Source organism: Salmo salar, chromosome ssa11 (assembly GCF_905237065.1).
Source record: "Salmo salar chromosome ssa11, Ssal_v3.1, whole genome shotgun sequence".
NCBI classification, from domain to species: Eukaryota; Metazoa; Chordata; class Actinopteri; order Salmoniformes; family Salmonidae; genus Salmo; species Salmo salar.
Genome location: NC_059452.1, coordinates 94,495,194 through 94,520,216, shown reverse-complemented (window position 1 = coordinate 94,520,216; position 25,023 = coordinate 94,495,194). Strand labels below are relative to the sequence as shown.

The 25,023-nt window shown below is 46.1% G+C and overlaps 1 protein-coding gene across 4 annotated transcripts in view; it reads right to left on the bottom strand.

Annotated features, from left to right (window-relative positions):
* The window catches only part of nrxn2a (neurexin 2a), a 402,746-nt gene that overhangs the window by 183,764 nt on the left and 193,959 nt on the right, over positions 1-25,023 (bottom strand). For all 4 annotated transcript variants that reach the window (XM_045690105.1, XM_045690104.1, XM_045690106.1 and 1 more), the window contains 4 exons: positions 24,601-24,982; positions 23,553-23,743; positions 15,660-15,833; positions 15,417-15,536 (listed from right to left, as the gene is read on the bottom strand). In XM_045690105.1, coding sequence (XP_045546061.1) covers positions 15,417-15,536; positions 15,660-15,833; positions 23,553-23,743; positions 24,601-24,982 — 867 coding nt within the window. The remainder of the gene's footprint in view (positions 1-15,416; positions 15,537-15,659; positions 15,834-23,552; positions 23,744-24,600; positions 24,983-25,023) is intronic.

Genomic DNA, 25,023 nt, shown 5'->3' with positions numbered 1-25,023 from the left:
AAGTATAAACACCATAGGACCACGCAGCCGTCATACCGCTCAGGAAGGAGACGCGTTCTGTCTCCTAGAGATGAACGTACTTCAGTGCGAAAAGTGCAAATCAATCCCAGAACAACAGCAAAGGACCTTGTGAAGATGCTGGAGGAAACAGGTACAAAAGTATGTATATCCAGGGTAAAACGAGTCCTATATCGACATAACCTGAAAGGCCGCTCAGCAAGGAAGAAGCCACTGCTCCAAAACCGCCATAAAAAAGCCAGACTACGGTTTGCAACTGCACATGGGGACAAAGATCGTACTTTTTCGAGACATGTCCTCTAGTCTGATGAAGCAAAAATAGAACTGTTTGGCCATAATGACCATTGCTATGTTTGGAGGGAAAAGGGGGACGCTTGCAAGCTGAAGAACACCATCTCAACCGTGAAGCACGTGGGTGGCAGCATCATGTTGTGGGGGTGCTTTGCTGCAGGAGGGACTGGTGCACTTCACAAAATAGATGGCATCATGAGGGAGAAAATTGTGTGGATATATTGAAGCAACATCTCAAGACATCAGTCAGGAAGTTAAAGCTTGGTCACAAATGGGTCTTCCAAATCGACAATGACCAAGCATACTTCCAAAAGTAGTGCCAAAATGGCTTAAGGACAATAAAGTCAAGGTATTGGAGTGGCCATCACAAAGCCCTGACCTCAATCATATAGAAAATGTGTGGGCAGAACTGAAAAAGCGTGTGCGAGCAAGGAGGCCTACACATCTGATTACACCAGCTCTGTCAGGAGGAATGGGCCAAAATTCACCCAACTTATTGTGTGAAGCTTGTGGAAGGCTACCTGAAACGTTTGACCCAAGTTAAACAATTTAAAGGCAACACTATCAAATACTAAATTTAGTGTATGTAAACTTCTGACTCCCTGGGAATGTGATGAAAGAAATAAAAGCTGTAATAAATTCTCTCTACTATTATTGACATTTCATGTTCTTAAAATAAAGTGGTGATCCTAACTGACCTAAGACAGGGAATTTTTACAAGGATTAAATGTCAGGAATTGTGAAAAACTGAGTTTAAATGTATTTGTATCAGGTGTATGTACACTTCCAACTTCAACTGTAGACAGGTGTGCTTTTCCAAATCATGTCCAATCAATTGAATTTACCACAGGTGGACTCCAATCACATTGTAGAAATATCATAAGGCTGATCAATGGGAAACAGGATGCACCGGAGCTCAATTTCGAGTCTCATAGCAAAGGGTCTGAATACTTTTAGAAAAAAGGTATTTCAGTTTTTATTTTTTGTAAATTTGCAAAAATTCATAAATACCTGTTTTCGCTTTGTTATTATGGGGTATTGTGTCCAATGTTTCGTGAGCTGAAATAAATCCATACGCTTATTTCTTTCAAATTGTGTGTACAAATTTGTTTACATCCCTGTTAGTGAGCATTTCTCCTTTGCCAAGATAATCCATCCACCTTACAGTTGTGGCATATCAAGGAGCTGATTAAACAGCATGATCATTACACAGGTGCACCTTGTGCTGGGGACAATAAAAGGCCACTAAAATGTGCAGTTTTGTCACACAACACAATGCCACAGATGTCTCACGTTTTGAGGGATCATGCAATTGCCATGAAGACTGCAGGAATGTCCACCAGAGCTGTTGCCAGAGAATTTTATGTTCACTTCTCTCCCATAAGCAGCCTCCAAAGGCTGAGGACTATTTATGTCTGTAATAAAGCCCTTTTGTGGTGAAAAACTAATTCCCAGTGGGTGAGCCTGGATCCCAAAAGGGTGGGCCTATGACCTCCCTTTGCCCTCCAGGCCCACACATATATTAGGGCCCAATTAATTTATTTCAATTGACTGATTTCCTTACATGAACTGTAACTCAGTAAAATATTTGAAATTGTTGCATGTTGCGTTGATATGTTTGTTCAGTATACATAGCTACCTCAATTTTCTCGTACCCCTGCACATCGACTCGGTACTGGTACCTGTATATAGTCATGTCATTTTTTACTTGTCATTGTTATTCACTGTGTCATTATTTCTATTTTATTTTAGATTTTTTTTATCTTAAACTTTGCATTGTTGGAAAAGGACCAGTAAGTAAGTATTTCACTGTCAGTCTACACCTGTTGTTTACAAAGCATGTGACAAGTAAAAATGTATTTGATTTTAACACAGTGTCCTATTAAAAAGTATCTGTTTATGGCCCAGGGAGCCCTGCCATAGAATTACAAGATGCTCATGCTTTGTTGCCTGTGTAATGAAGCGTTTCTGAGCTGAGCAAGCAGGCAGTTCCTTAGGGCTTGTGTTATGTTTTGTTCTGTCTGACTCATGCAGGGTGGCTACATCAACTACCTGGCAGAGCTGGACGTACACAGACATACCTGAGAGAGACAGACAGCCCTACCACTGACTAGACCTGACAGACAGACAGCCCTACCACTGACCAGACCTGAGAGAGACAGACAGCCCTACCACTGACCAGACCTGAGAGAGACAGACAGCCCTACCACTGACTAGACCTGAGAGACAGACAGCCCTACCACTGACCAGACCTGAGAGAGACAGACAGCCCTACCACTGACTAGACTTGAGAGAGACAGACAGCCGTACCACTGACTAGACCTGAGAGACAGACAGCCCTACCACTGACCAGACCTGAGAGAGACAGACAGCCCTACCACTGACTAGACCTGAGAGACAGACAGCCCTACCACTGACCAGACCTGAGAGAGACAGACAGCCCTACCACTGACCAGACCTGAGAGACAGACAGCCCTACCACTGACCAGACCTGAGAGAGACAGACAGCCCTACCACTGACCAGACCTGAGAGAGACAGACAGCCCTACCACTGACCAGACCTGAGAGAGACAGACAGCCCTACCACTGACTAGACCTGAGAGAGACAGACAGCCCTACCACTGACCAGACCTGAGAGAGACAGACAGCCCTACCACTGACTAGACCTGAGAGAGACAGACAGCCCTACCACTGACCAGACCTGAGAGAGACAGACAGCCCTACCACTGACTAGACCTGAGAGACAGACAGCCCTACCACTGACCAGACCTGAGAGAGACAGACAGCCCTACCACTGACCAGACCTGAGAGAGACAGACAGCCCTACCACTGACTAGACCTGAGAGACAGACAGCCCTACCACTGACCAGACCTGAGAGAGACAGACAGCCCTACCACTGACTAGACCTGAGAGACAGACAGCCCTACCACTGACTAGACCTGACAGACAGACAGCCCTACCACTGACCAGACCTGAGAGAGACAGACAGCCCTACCACTGACTAGACCTGAGAGAGACAGACAGCCCTACCACTGACCAGACCTGAGAGAGACAGACAGCCCTACCACTGACTAGACCTGAGAGACAGACAGCCCTACCACTGACCAGACCTGAGAGAGACAGACAGCCCTACCACTGACTAGACTTGAGAGAGACAGACAGCCCTACCACTGACCAGACCTGAGAGAGACAGACAGCCCTACCACTGACTAGACCTGAGAGAGACAGACAGCCCTACCACTGACTAGACCTGAGAGACAGACAGCCCTACCACTGACCAGACTTGAGAGAGACAGACAGCCCTACCACTGACCAGACCTGAGAGAGACAGACAGCCCTACCACTGACTAGACCTGAGAGACAGACAGCCCTACCACTGACCAGACCTGAGAGACAGACAGCCCTACCACTGACCAGACCTGAGAGAGACAGACAGCCCTACCACTGACCAGACCTGAGAGAGACAGACAGCCCTACCACTGACTAGACCTGAGAGACAGACAGCCCTACCACTGACTAGACCTGAGAGACAGACAGCCCTACCACTGACCAGACCTGAGAGAGACAGACAGCCCTACCACTGACTAGACTTGAGAGACAGACAGCCCTACCACTGACCAGACCTGAGAGAGACAGACAGCCCTACCACTGACTAGACCTGAGAGAGACAGACAGCCCTACCACTGACTAGACTTGAGAGAGACAGACAGCCCTACCACTGACTAGACCTGACAGACAGACAGCCCTACCACTGACCAGACCTGAGAGAGACAGACAGCCCTACCACTGACTAGACCTGAGAGAGACAGACAGCCCTACCACTGACTAGACTTGAGAGAGACAGACAGCCCTACCACTGAATAGGGCTAAAAAGCAACAAAATCAAGACTACAACAGTAATGACAACATTCTTCTCTCTGCAGGTACTCAAAACATAATACAAAGACACATCTACAAAATTCTGTCAAAGTCAATGGGCTGGGGATGTTTACAGACAGGTCTTTGAGATGAAGAAGGGGGTTTCGGTTGTGCTTAGAGACAGTAAATGTATTGTTGTGTATGAGAATGATTGAAAGGTGCCATTTCTCCTCAATCTCCCATACACAATAATACATACCGTGTAAGAACTGTCCTCCTAAGACTTTTCACAACGTAGGCATGCTAACTTAAAAAGAGAACTGGGTATTCAACAAGAATGTTATATGGTAAAAGTAACATACAGAAAAATACAGTACAATATAGTACAGTTCAGTGTGTCTTAGGTGTAGAGAACTGTAACTACAGATTGTCACAACAGATAATGAGATTTTACCAAAGATATTTGGTATCCTTTATTGAGAGCTACAGGATAGATACTGTTTGGTTCTGCACAGAGAATTTGATCAACCTTGGCGATGCTGTCTTTGTCCTCGATTAGTGGAAACAGGAGTCTCAAAATGTCTGTGTCCAGTTGCAGGGGGTCCGTTTGAATTTAGAAATGCTCCGTTATTAAAATAAATACTTTTTTGCTCCTTGAAGTAATCCAACAGTGTACGCCGCCATCTGATCAATTTCAAGTCTTCTCTCATTGATCGAGACAGGTGAGCTTATACCACAAAGTGCCGCATGTCATGATGACAGACACCTGTATTGATCAATGAGAGAAGACTTGAAATAGAGAAGATGGCAGAGTACACATTGTTGGATTACTTCATGGTTTATATTTTTGTTCAGTGTAGTTGGTCATGAAAATAATGGCAGCATGTGCAGTGTGATTTGTTTTTTACATGCAAAAGTGAAATAGGTGCATTTATGCTGTTGATCTTTCCAAAGAAACAACCGGTAATTTGAAAACTTAGCATAATAATTTTGTCATGATGCTTTGTAGACAATTCAATAACAGAGGACATGGAAGTTAGCATCTCTTTTGTGTATTTGCTAGCTACAGCTCAAGGGTTGAGACTGAGGTGCAATCCAAAGCATCCTTAGCACCATGAATCCTGGGAAATCTGAGCAGCTGCAATAGAGATGACGGACTGAAGAGGGACTATCAAGCTGTGTCCTTAAGGGCAGCACACTAGAAGAGCTGAAACATGTTCTGTTTTCTAATGGTAGTCCAAGAAGTTAGGAGAAGAAATGGAGAGATGGGGTCCCTGAGAACCAAATGTGACCTGATTCACTGTTTAACTTGATTTTTGCTAAAGTTCTTAACTTGAAATCCCTTTTCGCAAACATATATTACAAATTAACCTTAATAATTAAATGAAATACTTAATACTGTATATTGGTGTTATTATGTTCAGTCTTTTGTTAAGGCTATTACTAAATACAACTAAAACAAAGTACAATAGCATATATCCCAAAGACAGTACAAAGTCGGATTCACTATGTGTTGCTCATTCTTCCCCACATCCAGGCAGTGTGAAGACAGATCATGAATATTGCAAAAAAATTCCCATCTCATTACAGAAGTTAACCTATAATTACACCCTTCATTTGTTTGCCTTGCAGAAAGAACCCTAGCGTGAGAACAACAACCTGGTGGCTCTCTATCCAAGCTCAACATCTGGACGTCTGTGATGATTAGTCTAGGACCTAAAGCTATAGCATTGTTCAGACAACACACACAACAAGCATATTGATGGTCATTGTTTGAGGGTAGAACAATAAAGTAAGAACTGGAATATTTGGTTTTGTTTTTAAAATATCTGAACTGAGCCTGCACAGCTTAGTTCCCTTTTTATACTTCATTTGTACGTTTTTAAATTTGAGAACATAGAGACATTGACATCAATACAACACCTCCAGTCCTTTATCCTCTCAAATTGTGTGCACAAATTTGTTTACATCACTGCCAGTGAGCATTTCTCCTTTGCCAAGATAATCCATCTACCTGACAGGTATGGCATATCAAGAAGCTGATTAAACAGCATGATCATTACACGGGTGTACCTTGTGCTGGGGACAATAAAAAGCTATTCTTAAATGTGCAGTTTTGCCACACAACAAAATACCACAGATGCCTCAAGTTTTGAGGGTCATAGAATTGGCATTCTGCCTGCAGGATTGTCCACCAGAGCTGTTACCAGAGAATTTAACATTTATTTCTCTACCATAAGCCACCTCCAAAGTTGTTTTAGAGAATTTGGTAGTACGTCCAACCGGCCTCACAACCGCATACCACATGTAACCACTCCAGCCCAGAACCTCCACATCTGGCTACTTCACCTGCGGGTTGGTCTGAGATGAGCCACCCAGACAGCTGATGAAACTGAGGGGTTTGCACAACCGAATAATTTCTGCACAAACTGTCAGAAACTGTCTTAGGGAAGCTCATCTGCATGTGCGTCATCCTCACCAGGGTCTTGATCTGACTGCAGTTCGGCCTCGTAACCGACTTCAGTGAGAAAATGAAATGCTTACCTTCAATGGCCACTGGTACGCTGGAGAAGTGTGCTCTTCCCATGGTGGTGGTGGTGTTATGATATGGACAGGCATAAGCTACGGACAACGAACACAATTGTGTTTTATCGATGGCAATTTGAATGCACAGAGATAGCGTGATGAGATCCTGAGGTCCATTATTGTGCCATTCATCCGCCACCATCATCTCATGTTTCAGCATGATAATGCATGGCTCATTGTCACAAGGATCTGTACAAAATACTGGAAGCTGAAAATGTCCCCGTTCTTCCATGGCTTGGATACTCACCAGACATGTCACTCATAGAGCATGTTTGGGATGCTCTGGATTGACGTGTACAACAGCGTATTCCAGTTCCCGCCGATATCCAGCAACTTTGCACAGCCATTGAAGAGGAGTGGGACAACATTCCACAGGCCACAATCAACAGCCTGATCAACTTTATGCGAAGGAGATGTGTCACGCTGCATGAGGCAAATGTTGGTCACACCAGATACTGACTGGTTTCCTGATCCATGCCCACACCTTTTTTTAAGGTATCTGTGACCAACAGTGGCATAACGGTATTTCCAGTTGTGAAATCCATAGAGTAGGGCCTAATGAATTTATTTCAACTGACTGAGTTCCTTATACAGTGGCGGGAAAAATTATTTGATCCACTGCTGATTTTGTACGTTTGCCCACTGATAAAGAAAGGATCAGTCTATAATTTTAATGGTAGGTTTATTTGAACAGTGAGAGACAGAATAACAACAAAAATATCCAGAAAAACGCATGTCAAAAATTTTCTAAATTGATTTGCATTTTAATGAGGGAAATAAGTATTTGACCCCCTCTCAATCAGAAAGATTTCTGGCTCCCAGGTGTCTTTTATACAGGTAACGAGCTGAGATTAGGAGCACACTCTTAAAGGGAGTGCTCCTAACTGCAGCTTGTTACCTGTAAAAAAGACACCGGTCCACAGAAGCAATCAATCAATCAGATTCCAAACTCTCCACCATGGCCAAGACCAAAGAGCTCTCCAAGGATGTCAGGGACAAGATTGTAGACCTACACAAGGCTGGAATGGGCTACAAGACCATCGCCAAGCAGCTTGGTGAGAAGGTGCCAACATTTGGTGTGATAATTCGCAAATGGAAGAAACACAAAAGAACTGTCAATATCCCTCGGCCTGGGGCTCCATGCAAGATCTCACCTCGTGGGGTTGCAATGATCATGAGAACGGTGAGGAATCAGCCCAGCACTACACGGGAGGATCTTGTCAATGATCTCAAGGCAGCTGGGACCATAGTCACCAAGAAAACAATTGGTAACACGCTACGCCGTGAAGGACTGAAATCCTGCAGCGCCCGCAAGGTCCCCCTGCTCAAGAAAGCACATATACATGCCTGTCTGAAGTTTGCCAATGAACATCTGAATGATTCAGAGGACAACTGGGTGAAAGTGTTGTGGTCAGATGAGACCAAACTGGAGCTCTTTGGCATCAACTCAACTCGCCGTGTTTGGTTGAGGAGCAGTGCTGCCTATGACCCTAAGAACACCATCCCCACCGTTAAACATGGAGGTGGAAACATTATGCTTTGGGGGTGTTTTTCTGCTAAGGGGACAGGACAACTTCACCGCATCAAAGGGACGATGGACGGGGCCATGTACCGTCAAATCTTGGGTGAGAACCTCCTTCCCTCAGCCAGGGCATTGAAAATGGGTTGTGGATGGGTATTCCAGCATGACAATGACCCAAAACACACAGCCAAGGCAACAAAGGAGTGGCTCAAGAAGAAGCACATTAAGGTCCTGGAGTGGCCTAGCCAGTCTCCAGACCTTAATCCCATAGAAAATCTGTGGAGGGAGCTGAAGGTTCGAGTTGCCAAACATCAGCCTCGAAACCTTAATGACTTGAAGAAGATCTGCAAAGAGGAGTGGGACAAAATCCCTCCTGAGATGAGTGCAAACCTGGTCACCAACTACAAGAAACGTCTGACCTCTGTGATTGCCAACAAGGGTTTTGCCACCAAGTACTAAGTCATGTTTTGCAGAGGGGTCAAATACTTATTTCCCTCATTAAAATGCAAATCATTTTATAACATTTTTGACAAATGTTTTTCTGGATTTTTTGTTGTTGTTATTCTGTCTCTCACTGTTCAAATAAACCTACCATTAAAAGTATAGACTGATAATTTCTTTGTAAGTGGGCAAACGTACAAAATCAGCAGGGGATCAAATACTTTTTTCCCCCACTGTATGAACTGTAACTCAGTAAAATCTTTGAAATTGTTGCATGTGCGTTTACATATTGTTTTTCCAGTGTAGAATCCCTATTCATTTAATAGAAACTCTGTGGGCCTAGTCATAAAGATTTGTCATTTAACTTTAAAAAATTGTTAACTTTTATTGTGGCATAAACTCAACCAGTCACAATGTTTCATCTGATTGTCAAACAATCCCTTCAAAGGTCTCCTTTACTAGGCTACCCGCACACGTTCATCCACTCACAACACATTCCCAGCCTCCAAACAGTGGTGAATGAAAAGAGATCTGTGAAACAAAACACCAAAAAGTGTTTGGACATTTGGCGATTGTCATTAGGTGAGAATTTACGCGTCCACTGCTGTCTCCGTGCATCTCATTGTCAGCAACTCATCTCTGCCTTGGCAAAAGTTCAGCGTTCTCTTCAAACCACATCACATTTTGGAGCGTAGGATATACAACACATTTTCAAGTGCATTCGCTAATTTCTCATTCCTCTGAAAGTGGTGTAATAGACTAGTTTTAATTAAACGCAGTTTTAAATTCTGTGATAGGCTCATGTTTCACCGGTACAGCGTACCCCCACTATTTATTTTGCTGCGACGCCGTACCCTACTCGCCGTTACTTTCCCCCTGAGTAAGGCTACAGCTGAATCCTCCCTGCCTTTGTCATCGTAATGAGGCTGTAACAGTGTTTGTTGTTATCTGAAAATGATCATCTAATGTAATGACTCCCCCAGGGAGCTTGAAGAGAAACTTACTAAAGCACCACATCATATATCGTCGTAGGTCTAGTTACTCCGAGGAATAAACAAATGCAAGCACCATTGCATCTCATTATTTCTGCACGTCACTGCAGCAAATTAGGTTTAACTCTTCAAGGCCACTTCACAGAAAGCTTATGATAATCTCCTGCTATTGTAACCAATAAGACCCCCTGAATTTTCATTAAAAAAACAATATAGTTATTTAGTACAGAGGAAGAAATCAACTGTGAAGTCAAAGTAACAGAAAAAAGCAACAGGAAATATTTCCCTCTTATTTTCAAATGTATCTATATTAATACACGCACACACAAACACGCACCTGAAATGTCTTTGTAGTATTAATAGACTAGAGAATAACACCCACTTTATTGTCAAGTAGCTCATTAGACTGTCCCCCAGAACATTTTCATGGAAGCAAAATGAAGGGAGAGCGACAACAAGACGTTACACACACCCCCCCAACCCCTACCGCCCACCCCCACACACACAAACCTCTCACCCCCCCCCACACAAACCTCTCACCCCCCCCACACACACAAACCTCTCACCCCCCCCACACACACAAACCTCTCACCCCCCCACACACAAACCTCTCACCCCCCCCACACAAACCTCTCACCCCCCCCCACACACACACAAACCTCTCACCCCCCCACACACACAAACCTCTCACCCCCCCACACACACAAACCTCTCACCCACCCCACACACACACACAAACCTCTCACCCCCCCCACACAAACCTCTCACCCCCCCCCCACACACAAACCTCTCACCCCCCCCCCACACACAAACCTCTCACCCCCCCACACACACAAACCTCTCACCCACCCCCCACACACACAAACCTCTCACCCCCCCCACACACACACACAAATCTCTCACCCCCCAACACACACACAAACCTCTCACACACACACAAACCTATCACCCCCACACACACACCTCTCACCCCCCCACACACACAAACCTCTCACCCCCACACACACCTCTCACCCCCCCCACACACACACAAACCTCTCACCCCCCCCACACACACAAACCTCTCACCCCCCCCCACACACAAACCTCTCACCCACCCCACACACACACACAAACCTCTCACCCCCCCCCCACACAAACCTCTCACCCCCCCCCCACACACACAAACCTCTCACCCCCCCCCACACACAAACCTCTCACCCCCACACACACAAACCTCTCACCCACCCCCCCACACACACAAACCTCTCACCCCCCCCACACACACACACAACTCTCACCCCCCCAACACACACACAAACCTCTCACCCACACACACAAACCTATCACCCCCACACACACACCTCTCACCCACCCCCACACACACAAACCTCTCACCCCCCCCACACACACACACATCTCTCACCCCCCCACACACACACAAACCTCTCACACACACACAAACCTATCACCCCCCACACACACACCTCTCACCCCCACACACACAAACCTCTCACCCCCCCACACACACAAACCTCTCACCCCCCCCCACACACACAAACCTCTCACCCCCCACACACACAAACCTCTCACCCCCCACACACCCCAGACACCTCGCCCCACCCACACACACACCTCTCAACCCCACACCTATCACCCCCACACACACACCTCTCACCCCCCAAACACACAGCTCTCACCCCCCCACACACACAAACCTCTCACCCCCCACACACACAAACCTCTCACCCCCCCCACACACAAACCTCTCACCCCCACACACACCTCTCACCCCCCACACACACAAACCTCTCACCCCCACACACACACAAACCTCTCACCCCCACACACACACAAACCTCTCACCCCCAAACACACCTCTCACCCCCCCACCTCTTACCCCCAGACACCTCTCCCACCCACCCACACACACCTCTCACCCCCACACCTATCACCCCCCCACACACACCTCCTACCCCCCCAAACACACACCTCTCACCCCCACACCTATCACCCCCACACACACACCTCTCACCTCCCCAAACACACACCTCTCACGCCCCCAAACACACACCTCTCACGCCCCCAAACACACACCTCTCACCCCCCAAACACACCCCTCTCACCTCCCCAAACACACACCTCTCACCCCCCAAACACACACCTCTCACCCCCCCCAAAAACATCTCTCACCCCCCCAAACACACACCTCTCACCCCCCCAAAACACACACCCCTAACAACAGAAAGATGAGCTGTTTTTGTTATCATACAAAATGTTGCCTGACATAATAACAAATTATTTCCCAGTTAAATTAAAGAAAAACATCTCCAGGGAAAATAGACCCCCCCCCCACACACACCTCTCACCCTCCCAAACTCACACCTCTCACTCCCCCCAGACACCTCGCCCCACCCACACACACACACCTCTCACCCCCACACCTATCACCCCCCACACACACACCTCTCACCCCCCAAACACACAGCTCTCACCCCCCCCACACACACACACACACAAATCTCTCACCCCCCACACACACAATTCTCTCACCCCCCACACACACAAACCTCTCACCCCCCACACACACACAAACCTCTCACCCCCCCCACACACACACAAACCTCTCACCCCCATACACACACAAACCTCTCACCCCCAGACACACACACACACACACAAACCTCTCACACACACACAAACCTCTCACCCCCCACACACACCTCTCACCCCCCCCACACACAATCCTCTCACCCCCCCCACACACACAAACCTCTCACCCCCCACACACACAAACCTCTCACCCCCCCCACACACACAAACCTCTCACCCCCACACACACCTCTCACCCCCCACACACACAAACCTCTCACCCCCACACACACACAAACCTCTCACCCCCACACACACAAACCTCTCACCCCCACACTCACCTCTCACCCCCCACCTCTTACCCCCCAGACACCTCTCCCTCCCACCCACCCACACACACCTCTCACCCCCACACCTATCACCCCCCACACACACACCTCCTACCCCCCAAACACACACCTCTCACCCCCACACCTATCACCCCCCACACACACACCTCTCACTTCCCCAAACACACACCTCTCACGCCCCAAACACACCTCTCACCCCCCAAACACACCCCTCTCACCTCCCCAAACACACACCTCTCACCCCCAAACACACACCTCTCACCCCCCAAAAACACCTCTCACCCCCCCAAACACACACCTCTCACCCCCCCACACACACCTCTCACCCTCCCAAACTCACACCTCTCACTCCCCCCAGACACCTCGCCCCACCCACACACACACACACCTCTCACCCCCACACCTATCACCCCCACACACACACCTCTCACCCCCCCAAACACACAGCTCTCACCCCCCCCCACACACACACAAATCTCTCACCCCCCCACACACACAATTCTCTCACCCCCCCACACACACACAAACCTCTCACCCCCACACACACACAAACCTCTCACCCCCCACACACACACAAACCTCTCACCCCCACACACACACAAACCTCTCACCCCCCCACACACACACACAAACCTCTCACACACACACACAAACCTCTCACCCCCACACACACACACACCTCTCACCCCCCCCCACACACAAACCTCTCACCCCCACACACACCTCTCACCCCCCACACACACAAACCTCTCACCCCCCACACACACAAACCTCTCACCCCACCACACACACAAACCTCTCACCCCCCCCACACACACAAACCTCTCACCCCCCCCACACACAAACCTCTCACCCCCACACACACACACACCTCTCACCCCCCACACACACAAACCTCTCACCCCCACACACACCTCTCACCCCCACACACACAAACCTCTCACCCCCCCCACACACACAAACCTCTCACCCCCCACACACACAAACCTCTCACCCCCCCCCCACACACAAACCTCTCACCCCCACACACACCTCTCACCCCCCCACACACACAAACCTCTCACCCCCACACACACACACAAACCTCTCACCCCCACACACACACAAACCTCCCACCCCCACACACACCTCTCACCCCCACACCTATCACCCCCACACACACACCTCTCACCCCCCCAAACACACACCTCTCACCCCCACACCTATCACCCCCACACACACACCTCTCACCTCCCCAAACACACACCTCTCACGCCCCCAAACACACACCTCTCACGCCCCCAAACACACCCCTCTCACCTCCCCAAACACACACCTCTCACCCCCCAAACACACACCTCTCACCCCCCAAACACACACCTCTCACCCCCCCCCAAAAACACACCTCTCAACCCCCCAAAAACACACCTCTCACCCCCCAAAACACACACCCCTCACAACAGAAAGATGAGCTGTTTTTGTTATCATACAAAATGTTGCCTGACATAATAACAAATTATTTCCCAGTTAAATTAAAGAAAAACATCTCCAGGGAAAATAGACCCCCCCCCCACACACACCTCTCACCCTCCCAAACACACACCTCTCACCCCCCCAAACACACACCTCTCAACCCCCTCACAACAGAAAGATGAGCTTTTTTTGTTATCATACAAAATGTTGTCTGACATTATAATAAATTATTTAAATGAAAGAAAAACATCTCCAGGGAAAATAGACTCCTGTTCACCTACTATAGCATGAGTATGTTTCTATTTGCACACACTACTCTAGAATCAGACATGTTCAGGGGAAACTTCCATTAGAAGAGAGGTACTAATAATCAGTCATTTAGTGTGTACATATTTAGAACCTGGAAGTCAGTAACAATGCCTAATGGATGAATGGACTCATTGTAATGCAGAGACATTAACACCTCAGATGAGAGGCTTTGAAGACGTGCATAAGAGAAGCCTCCTTACAGAAAGGTCAACGTGGGTCTGTTAGTTTGACCCAGCCATAATGACTTTAGGTGACCAGAAGTGGATCCTTCTTCTCTGCCGTTGATGAGCCAGATGTCTCTAACTGGCAGCCATGAAGGACGGTTACAATGTCAATAATTGTTGATGAATGAAGGAAGGATGCATGATACTTCCTTACCTGTTCTGGTTTGCAGAGGATGCACGCACTTCATTTGAGAAAAAGGTTTTGCAATTGAAGGCACATCATTATTTTGTGCCAACAATGACACACTTTGACAGGTGAAAATAATGCACACTAAAGGCGTTTTCACATATGAAATTCGGTACCCTGGTTCGGTTTCCTGGAGCGTTTGTGAGAATTTCACAGAATACGTTTTGCTTTCACGAGACCTGAAAATACCGTTTCAGGGTGCGATTAGCAAGATGCTCATTCTTCAAGCTAGTGAGTTAGCTTGTTTATAACATGCAAAAAAGTTCCACGCAACTCACGCTTCAGCGTCACAATATCTGGTTCTCAGGTCCTGGATTTTGGACCTGCTTTCTCATGCAGGTCCAGGATTCGTTACAGCCGGGTTTCGTTTGAATTTCACACATGCTTTATAGCGTTGATCAGGGTACCAAACGCGCCAGGATCTGGATCATAAGGGGATATGTGAAAGCGCTCTAAAATAAACCATTCAAATGCAACTTCAAATGCAACTTCAACCTTCTCTCCATTCCTCACTCTGTGACGTTTTCCAACGATGTCAAGGTAAAGTCATAAGGAAAGGAGAAAGGAAACATAGCGTAGTTTTGAACCAGTCAGATGAAAGAGATAGTACTCACGGTCGCTGCAGAATGCTCCTCCATAGGAGGTCATGGTGCAGTCACAGGAGAAGCCCTCCCACTGCTGGAGACACACCCCCTGGTGATGGCACGAGTCCTCTGTACAGGTGCTGCTCGGGCCTGGGGAGGGGAGGGGGGAGGAAAAGGATGCTCATGCAGTGAACCATAAGGTGGATCCACAGGTGATGGCCTGCTCCTCGGAGGTGTTCATGACCCCATGGCTGTGCCCCTGTTAGTACGTACCTCCACAGCCCCGCTCCACCTGGCCCACCCTGTGGAGGGCGTCTGCCATCAGGTCAGGAAGTCTCCCGTTCAGGTCCACGGAGGCCAGGCAGCCCTGGTACCCATCGCGGGACGCGATCAGCTTGGGCAGGCTACTGTACATGGTCTTCCCCACACCACCAACATACAGCTCCCCTGGAACACACAGCATCAATCAATCAGAGCATGTGTTCCTGGAAGAGAATGATTATTCTCAGTAGTCACAGCAGATATGCCTCCAGGTAGTGGGAGGTTATAAGCAACCGTCACTCATTGAGTTAAAGCAGCCATGAACAAGTCTGATACCCTAACACCTGCTTTGTGTTTGATAAATGTTCTGCAATTATAGGCCTCCGATAATGCTAGTTAACGTTCAGATCAGACAGATCTCCTTACGATTTACAACCTCCAAGAAGCCATTTGGTGGCATGTTGCATTAGATGCAGGTGGACACAGCTCTAAGTCATTTAAACCAATGATGATCTGTTTTCATCAGATTGATGCTCCTCTCAAGAGAGTGTTTACTTAAATAGTAACCCTCCCAGCCACAGTAATCATTCACAGATTATATGTAAATTGCAAGCCGAGAAATGTACATACAGTATCTGAGAATTCCTCTGTGATGTGATGCTTATTGCCAAAAAGAGCAAAGAAAATCTGTTTATTTTCTCTGCAGAAATATGTGAAATGTTACATGGCTGATAACGCAAGGATAATACCAAACTGGTGTACAGTCATTTAAAACCTGCAGGACATAAAAATGAGAAGTAAAGTCTCATTTAACAGCATAGTAAAATGTCTTACATTGCTTTAAACGGTACCCTGTTAATTTATACAGCACAGAAAAAAAAGTATGATTTCATAGTCTGGTTTATTTGGCTTATACTGATTACACAATAAGTTCAGCCAGCGGACCCTTGGGATATGCAGAAACTTAAATTAATCTTTAATGTTCTGAGGAACAAAGTGAGAGAAAAAACTAGATGAAATAAAATAGAAGAGGATCTGCTATGCAGACCATATACGATGAGGATTAAGGAGCATTAACGGTGAATGTCTACAATAACAAGATTGAAGAATAATATTAATTTGGGTCTACAACTGAAACTAACACATAATTGGTACAGCTGCTGTTACTCAAAATATTTATCCCAAAACATGTTGCCTAGTACTGTGCGTGGTTACAACTAGGGCTGTTATGGTAACCAAAAACACGTTGCCTAGTACTGTACGTGGTTACAACTAGGGCTGTTATGGTAACCAAAAACATGTTGCCTAGTACTGTACGTGGTTACAACTAGGGCTGTTACGGTAACCAAAAACATGTTGCCTAGTACTGTACGTGGTTACAACTAGGGCTGTTACGGTAACCAAAAACATGTTGCCTAGTACTGTGCGTGGTTACAACTAGGGCTGTTATGGTAACCAAAAACATGTTGCCTAGTACTGTACGTGGTTACAACTAGGGCTGTTACGGTAACCAAAAACATGTTGCCTAGTACTGTACGTGGTTACAACTAGGGCTGTTACGGTAACCAAAAACATGTTGCCTAGTACTGTGTGTGGTTACAACAAATGTCTATTTATCAAACTTATTTTGTTAAATTCTCTATCACATAGGTAAATTACATCAATTTCTTTGGTTACCAACAACCTAACACTAGTTTAAGCCTAGAACTTCAAGTCAAGAAGAAACGTCAAACAAAATCCCCACTGACGTACAGACTGATGTACTAGCTACTGTGTCTTCCCTTTCAAAACCAACATACTCCCGTGTTCATACCACGAGTCTATTTCTACAGAGAATACTCTGAGTAACAGAGTAGAGCAACTGAATGCTTTTCTGACTGCAGAAACTCCTCTGACACTACATGGACCCTTCCGATTCCGATACACGTGTCAAATATATCACATACACATGCTTGAGCCATTTCTGTAAAAGCTGTTCTTTCAACACATTGAAAGTAATTTTTTCAAGGAAATTAAACACTGTAGAGGGATCCCCGATTACGTTCAGCCGTAGGCCTCCTTGAGCAGATGGTCGGACTGCAAACTGACCGCAAGAGTCCTAAACAGATAGTATTGACAAAAACAGAATAATTTCAAACCTTGATTACATCAGGATCACATACAGTTGAAGTCGGAAGTTTACATAGACCATAGCCAAATACATTTAAACTCTGTTTTTCACAATTCCTGACATTTAATCCTAGTAAAAATTCCCTGTCTTAGGTCAGTTAGGATCACCACTTTTTTTAGGAATGTTAAATATCAGAATAATAGTAGAGAGAATGATTTATTTCAGCTTTTATTTCTTTCATCACATTCCCAGTGGGTCAGAAGTTTACAAACACTCAATTAGTATTTGGTAGCATTGCCTTTAAATTGTTTAACTTGAGTCAAACGTATCAGGTAGCATTCCACAAGCTTCCCACAATAAGTTGGGTGGATTTTGGCCCATTCCTCCTCACAGAGCTGGTGTAACTGAGTAAGGTTTGTAGGCCTCCTTGCTCTCACACACTTTTTCAGTTCTGCCCACCAATTTTCTATAGGATTGAGATCAGGGCTTTGTGATGGCTACTCCAACACCTTAACTGTGTTGTCCTTAAGCCATTTTGCCACAACTTTGGAAGTATGCTTGGGGCCATTGTCCATTTGGAAGACACATTTGTGACCAAGCTTTAACTTCATGACTGACGGCTTGAGATGTTGCTTCAATACATCCACATAATTTTCTTTCCTCATGATGCCATCTATTTTGTGAAGTATATCAGTCCCTCCTGCAGCAAAGCACCCCCACAAAATGATGCTGCCACCCCCGTGCTTCACGGTTGGGATGGTGTTCTTCGGCTTGCAAGCCTCCCCCTTTTTCCTCCAAACATAACAACGGTTATTATGGCCAAAAAGTTCTATTTTAGTTTCATCAGACCAGAGGACATTTCTCCAAACAGTACATGGCTTCTTCCTTGCTGAGCGGCCTTTCAGGTTATGTCGATACAGGACTCATTTTACTGTGAATATAGATACTTTTGTACATGTTTCCTCCAGCATGTTCACAAGGTCCTTTGCTGTTATTCTGGGATTGATTTGCACAAAAGTACATTCATCTCTAGGAGACAGAACGCATCTCCTTCCTGAGCGGTATAACGGCTGCGTGGTCCCATGGTGTTTATGCTTGCATACTATTGTTTGTACAGACGAACATGGTACCTTCAGGCATTTGGAAATTGCTCCCAAGGATGAACCAGACTTGTGGAGGTCTACAATTCTTTTTCTGAGGTCTTGGCTGATTTCTTTTGATTTTCCCTTGATGTCAAGCAAAGAGGCACTGAGTTTGAAGGTAGGCTTTGAAATACATCCACAGGTACACCTCCAATTGACTCAAATTATGTCAATTAGCCTATCAGAAGCTTCTAAAGCCATGACATCATTTTCTGGAATTTTCCAAGCTGTTTAAAGGCACAGTCAACTTAGTGTATGTAAACTTCTGACCCACTGGAATTGTTATGCAGTGAATTATAAGTTAAATAATCTGTCTGTAAACAATTGTTGGAACAATTACTTGTGTCATGCACAAAGTAGATGTCCTAACGGACTTGCCAAAACTATAGTTTGTTAACAAGAAATTTGTGGAGTGGTTGAAAAAATAGTTTTAATGACTCCAACCTTAGTGTATGTGAACTTCCGAATTCAACTGTATGCCTTTCTGTATGGGTGGGAATACTTGGTAAGATATTACCTAAATTAAAATCACTTTGAGCTCATTTCCTGGTGAGTTTACAGTGTTATATATCCAAGATCCTTAATAAATGTTTTCCTCAGAAAACTTGAGGGGCGTAATAAAAAAATATATACTTTGGAACACTGTTGTAGAGCCTCAGGCACTCTCACAATAAAACTGTTCAATGGCTATGTTTCTACATGCCCTTTGTTGACCATATAAACTCAGCAAAAAAAGAAACGTCCTCTCACTGTCAACTGCGTTCATTTTCAGAAAACTTAACATGTGTAAATATTTGTATGAACATAACAAGATTCAACAACTGAGACATAAACTGAACAAGTTCCACAGACATGTGACTAAGAGAAGTGGAATAATGTGTCCCTGAACAAAGGGGGGGTCAAAATCAAAAGTAACAGTCAGTATCTGGTGTGGCCACCAGCTGAATTAAGTGCTGCAGTGCATCTCCTCCTCATGGACTGCACCAAATTTGACAGTTCTTGCTGTGAGATGTTACCCCACTCTTCCACCAAGGCACCAGCAAGTTCCCGGACATTTCTGGGGGGAATGACCCTAGCCCTCACCCTCCGACCCAACAGGTCCCAGACGTGCTCAATGGGATTGAGATCCGGGCTCTTCGCTTGCCATGGCAGAACACTGACATTCCTGTCTTGCAGGAAATCACGCACAGAACGAGCAGTATGGCTGGTGGCATTGTCATGCTGGAGGGTCATGTCAGGATGAGCCTGCAGGAAGGGTACCACATGAGGGAGGAGGATGTTTTCCCTGTAACGCACAGCGTTGAGATTGCCTGCAATGACAACAAGCTCAGTCCGATGATGCTGTGACACATCGCCCCAGACCATGACGGACCCTCCACCTCCAAATTGATCCCGCCTCGGTGTAATGCTCATTCCTTCGACGATAAACGTAAATCCGACCCTCACCCCTGGTGATACAAAACCGCGACTCATCAGTGAAGAGCACTTTTTGCCAGTTCTGTCTGGTCCAGCGATGGTGGGTTTGTGCCCATAGGCGACGACATTGTTGCCGGTGATGTCTGGTGAGGACCTGCCTTACAACAGGCCTACAAGCCCTCAGTCCAGCCTCTCTCAGCCTATTGCGGAGAGTCTGAGCACTGATGGAAGGATTGTGCGGTCCTGGTGTAACTCGGGCAGTTGTTGTTGCCATCCTGTACCTGTCCCGCAGGTGTGATGTTTGGATGTACCAATCCTGTGCAGGTGTTGTTACATGTGGTCTGCCACTGCGAGGACGATCAGCTGTCCGTCCTGTCTCCCTGTAGCGCTGTCTTAGGTGTCTCACAGTACGGACATTGCAATTTATTGCCCTGGTCACATCGGCAGTCCTCATGCCTCCTTGCAGCATGCCTAAGGCACGTTCACGCAGATGAGCAGGGTCCCTGGGCATCTCTCTTTTGGTGTTTTTCAGAGTCAGTAGAAAGTCCTCTTTTGTGTCCTAAGTTTCCATAACTGTGACCTTAATTGCCTACTGTCTGTAAGCTGTTGGTGTCTTAACGACCGTTCCACAGGTGCATGTTCATTAATTGTTTATGGTTCATTGAACAAGCATGGGAAACAGTGTTTATACCCTTTACAATGAAGATCGGTGAAGTTATTTGGATTTTTACAAATTATCTTTGAAAGACAGGGTCCTGAAAAAGGGACGTTTCTTTTTTTGCTGAGTTTAGATAGCAGAGAAGTTCTACTGCGTTATAAACCTTTTTCATTGACATAGCTTTCCCTATCCTGATCTGTAGTGTTGTTGTCATGAGAGGAAGCACTAACAAGTACGGTAACTGGTCAACAACATCTGTAAATACCTACAGCAAGGGCAATCTGTCAGGCATTAATCACCTAATGGTTCTCTATGTACAGCCCATCAGAGCTCTCATAATACCATTCCAGCCTCCAGTACAAAGCAAGGCCAGTGATCTGGATCACAGAAAATTGTGCAATTTCATGGGCCCATACCCCAGGATGTCATTATAATTGGGTAAATAGGCCTGTGTGCACTTGGATTGGTAACATGAAGGTCATGCAGGCCGCCTGTTGCAGGTAGATAAATGCTGCTGCTCTCTGCTGCTGCTCTCTCCTGCTGCTGCTGCTCTCTGCTGCTGCAGCTCGCTGCTGCTGCTCTCCCTGCTGCTGCTCTCCCTGCTGCTCTCCCTGCTGCTCTCCCTGCTGTTCTCTGTCCACTGCTGGCACTCTTTGATCACCTCTCTTTTAATCTCATTTCACTTTCATTCACTAAGTACAAAGACTTAATTTTCTTCCCACCCAAAGCATTTCTCTCCTCGGCATGAGAGTCTACCAAAAAAAATTATTCATTTTGATTCCTTTATCTTCATAAAGCCTATTGAACAACACAGCAATCATAGCTGGTGTCTGTACTCAGCGTTTTGACAGCAACAAACACAGATGTGTGCTTCTGACAGTCGGATTTTAGTGTCTGTTGATCTGAAATACTGCACTAAGAAAATAAGCACTTTGAGTCCACTCCCTATATTGTATACATTGCCTTCGGAAAGACTCCTTGACTTTTTCCACATTTTGTTACATTACAGCCATATTATTAAATGATTAAACAATTAAACAATTATAATAACCCTTAGCAATATACATACAATACTACATAATGACAAAGTGAAAACAGGTTTTTAGACATTTTAGCAAATTAATTACAAATAAAAAACAGAAATACCTTATTTACATAATTATTCAGACCCTTTGCTAAGAGACTCAAAACGAAGTTTCGGCGCATCCTGTTTCCATTGGTCATCCTTGAGATGTTTCTACAACTTGATTGGACATGATTTGGAAAGGCACACAACTGTCTATACAAAATCCCACAGTTGACAGCGCATGTCAGAGCAAAAACCAAGCCCTGAGGTTGAAGGAATTGTCTGTAGAGCTCCGAGACAGGATTGTGTCAAGGCACAGATCTGGGGAAGGATACCAAAAGATTTTTGCAGCATTGAAGGTCCCCAAAAACACAGTGGCCTCAATCATTCTTAAATGGAAGAAGTTTGGAACCACCAAGACTCTTCCTAGATCTGGCCGCCCGGCCAAACTGAGGAATCAGGGGAGAAGGAGTGACCAAGAACCCGATGGTCACTCTGACAGAGCTCTAGAGTTCCTCTGTGGAGATGGGAGAACCTTCCAGAAGGACAACCATCTCTGCAGCACTCCACAAATCTGACCTTTATTGTAGAGTGACCAGACGGAAGCCACTCCTCAGTAAAATGCACATGACAGCCCGCTTGGAGTTTGCCAAAAGGCACTTAAAGACTCTCAGACATGAGAAACAAGATTCTCTGGTCTGATGAAACCAAGTTTGAACTCTCTGGCCTGAATGCCAAGCGTCACATCTGGAGGAAACCTGGCACCATCCCTACGGTGAAGCATGGTGGTGGCAGCATCATGCTGTGGGGATGTTTTTCAGCGGCAGGGACTGGAAGACGTCAGGGTCGAGGCAAAGCTGAACGGAGCAAAGTACAGAGAGAGATTCTTGATAAAAACCTGATCCAGAGAGCTAAGGACTTCAGACTGGGGCGAAGGTTCACCTTCCAACAGGACAACGACCGTAAGCACACAACCAAGACAATGCAGGAGTGGCTTCGGGACAAGACTCAATATCCTTGAGTGGCCCAGCTAGAGCCCAGACTTGAACCCGATCGAACATCTCTGGAGAGACCAGAAAATAGCTGTGCAGAAACACTCCCCATCCCACCTGACACAGCTTGACAGGATCTGCAGGGAAGAATGGGAGAAACTCCCCAAATACAGGTGTGCCAAGCTAGTAGCATCATACCCAAGAAGACTTGAGGCTGTAATCGCTGCCAAAGGTGCTTCAACAAAGTACTGAGTAATTGGTCTGTATACATAAGTAAAAGTGATTATAATTGAAAAAAATTAATTAGCAACATTTCCAAAAAACTGTTTTTGATTTGTCATTATGGGGTATTGTGTGTAGATAGAGGAGGAAAAAAACGATTCAATCAATTTTAGAACAAGGCTTTAACCTAACAAAATGTGGAAAAGTGAATGGGTCTGAATACTTTCCGAATGCACTGTATACCCAGCAGGAGTACCATGGCTGGAGCCAGTTTTGAGGAGTGGTAGCGTATACCATACCTTTGAGGTCCAGGTTACGGGCTCCATTGGAGTGCTGGGTGACGGTGCGGGAGTCGGTCTTGAGGATGTGCACGTTGTTGTCGTCCCGGGACACCACCACGTCGTGCCACTGGTTGTCGTTGAGAGGCTTCTCAGAGTTGCCCTTCATGAGTGACGGTCCGTTACCCAGGTCAAACACATAATGGATGTACCTACAACACAACATTACATCATGCACAAGTCAATTTACAGAATGACTAATAGATACTGTATCTAGGTAAATATTCCAATGTAAAGTACATCTACAATTGATAGGGACGATATTGCAACATCATGTCCTTTTGAAACGCAGATTGAATGCATATTGATAATATTAACAGAAACATCATCAGAGAAAGTGTAGTACCAGCAGCACTGAGAGATATGACTGAGTTCTCTCTTCAGCCCATGGAGCCAGTATTGCTGTGTGCCGCTGCCTAAGGGCTCCACAGCTTAGAATAACTCCTGCTGTCTAATTGTTTACTGAGTGACAGTATTTCTGGGCAAAACTGGACCGTTAAACATCTGTGAGATTATTGTTCGCTCTTTCACTCTTACTCGCTCTATCTGTCTCGTTTCACTAAAACATTCTGAATACATTCCCTTTATATGGCTCCGGCTGACAGAATCAAAGTATTCCATATAACAGAAAATAACTTGTTGGGCAAGAGAAAAGGGGAACAGTGGTAGGCAGCTGTGCTATTATTAATCTATCCCATACACACTCTGCATGGTTACAGCACCTAACAAAATAGGTTGAACACAGTCTTTAAAAAATTATAAGAATCCAACCCATTGGAATATGAGGTTGAGCTTTACCCCTTCCTGGTCACCCCAGCACACCACTCACCCTTTGACCAGCTCCACCATGATGAAGTCACTGCCGTCTTTACCCCAGCACACCACTCACCCTTTGACCAGCTCCACCATGATGAAGTCACTGCCGTCTTTACCCCAGCACACCACTCACCCTTTGACCAGCTCCACCATGATGAAGTCACTGCCGTCTTTACCCCAGCACACCACTCACCCTTTGACCAGCTCCACCATGATGAAGTCACTGCCGTCTCCAGAGTTGAAGAGGAGCAGGCCGTCAGGGGAGGTGGTCTTGAACTGGAAGAAGAGGTGCATGGAGGCGTAGGCCTGCAGGGTAGAGAAGGCTAGGTAGCTGGCCCGGCTGTGGAAGGTCACAGGGTCAGCCACGATGCGGCGCATGCCGAAGCGGGCGTTGAGTTCGCAGTAGGAGATGTCTCCGTTCTTACACTGGTCCAGGTAGGGCACGCCGTTGAAGGAGAGGGCCTGCAGGTGCCCTATGAAGTTGGTTGGCACCACAGAGATGAAGCGTCTCTCTGTCATGATGCCAGTCTCAATGTTGTGGAACTCCAGGCGGGTGTGGGTGCCGGCCATATGGCCTGGGGTAGAATAAATACATGATGATAGGCATAATATATAC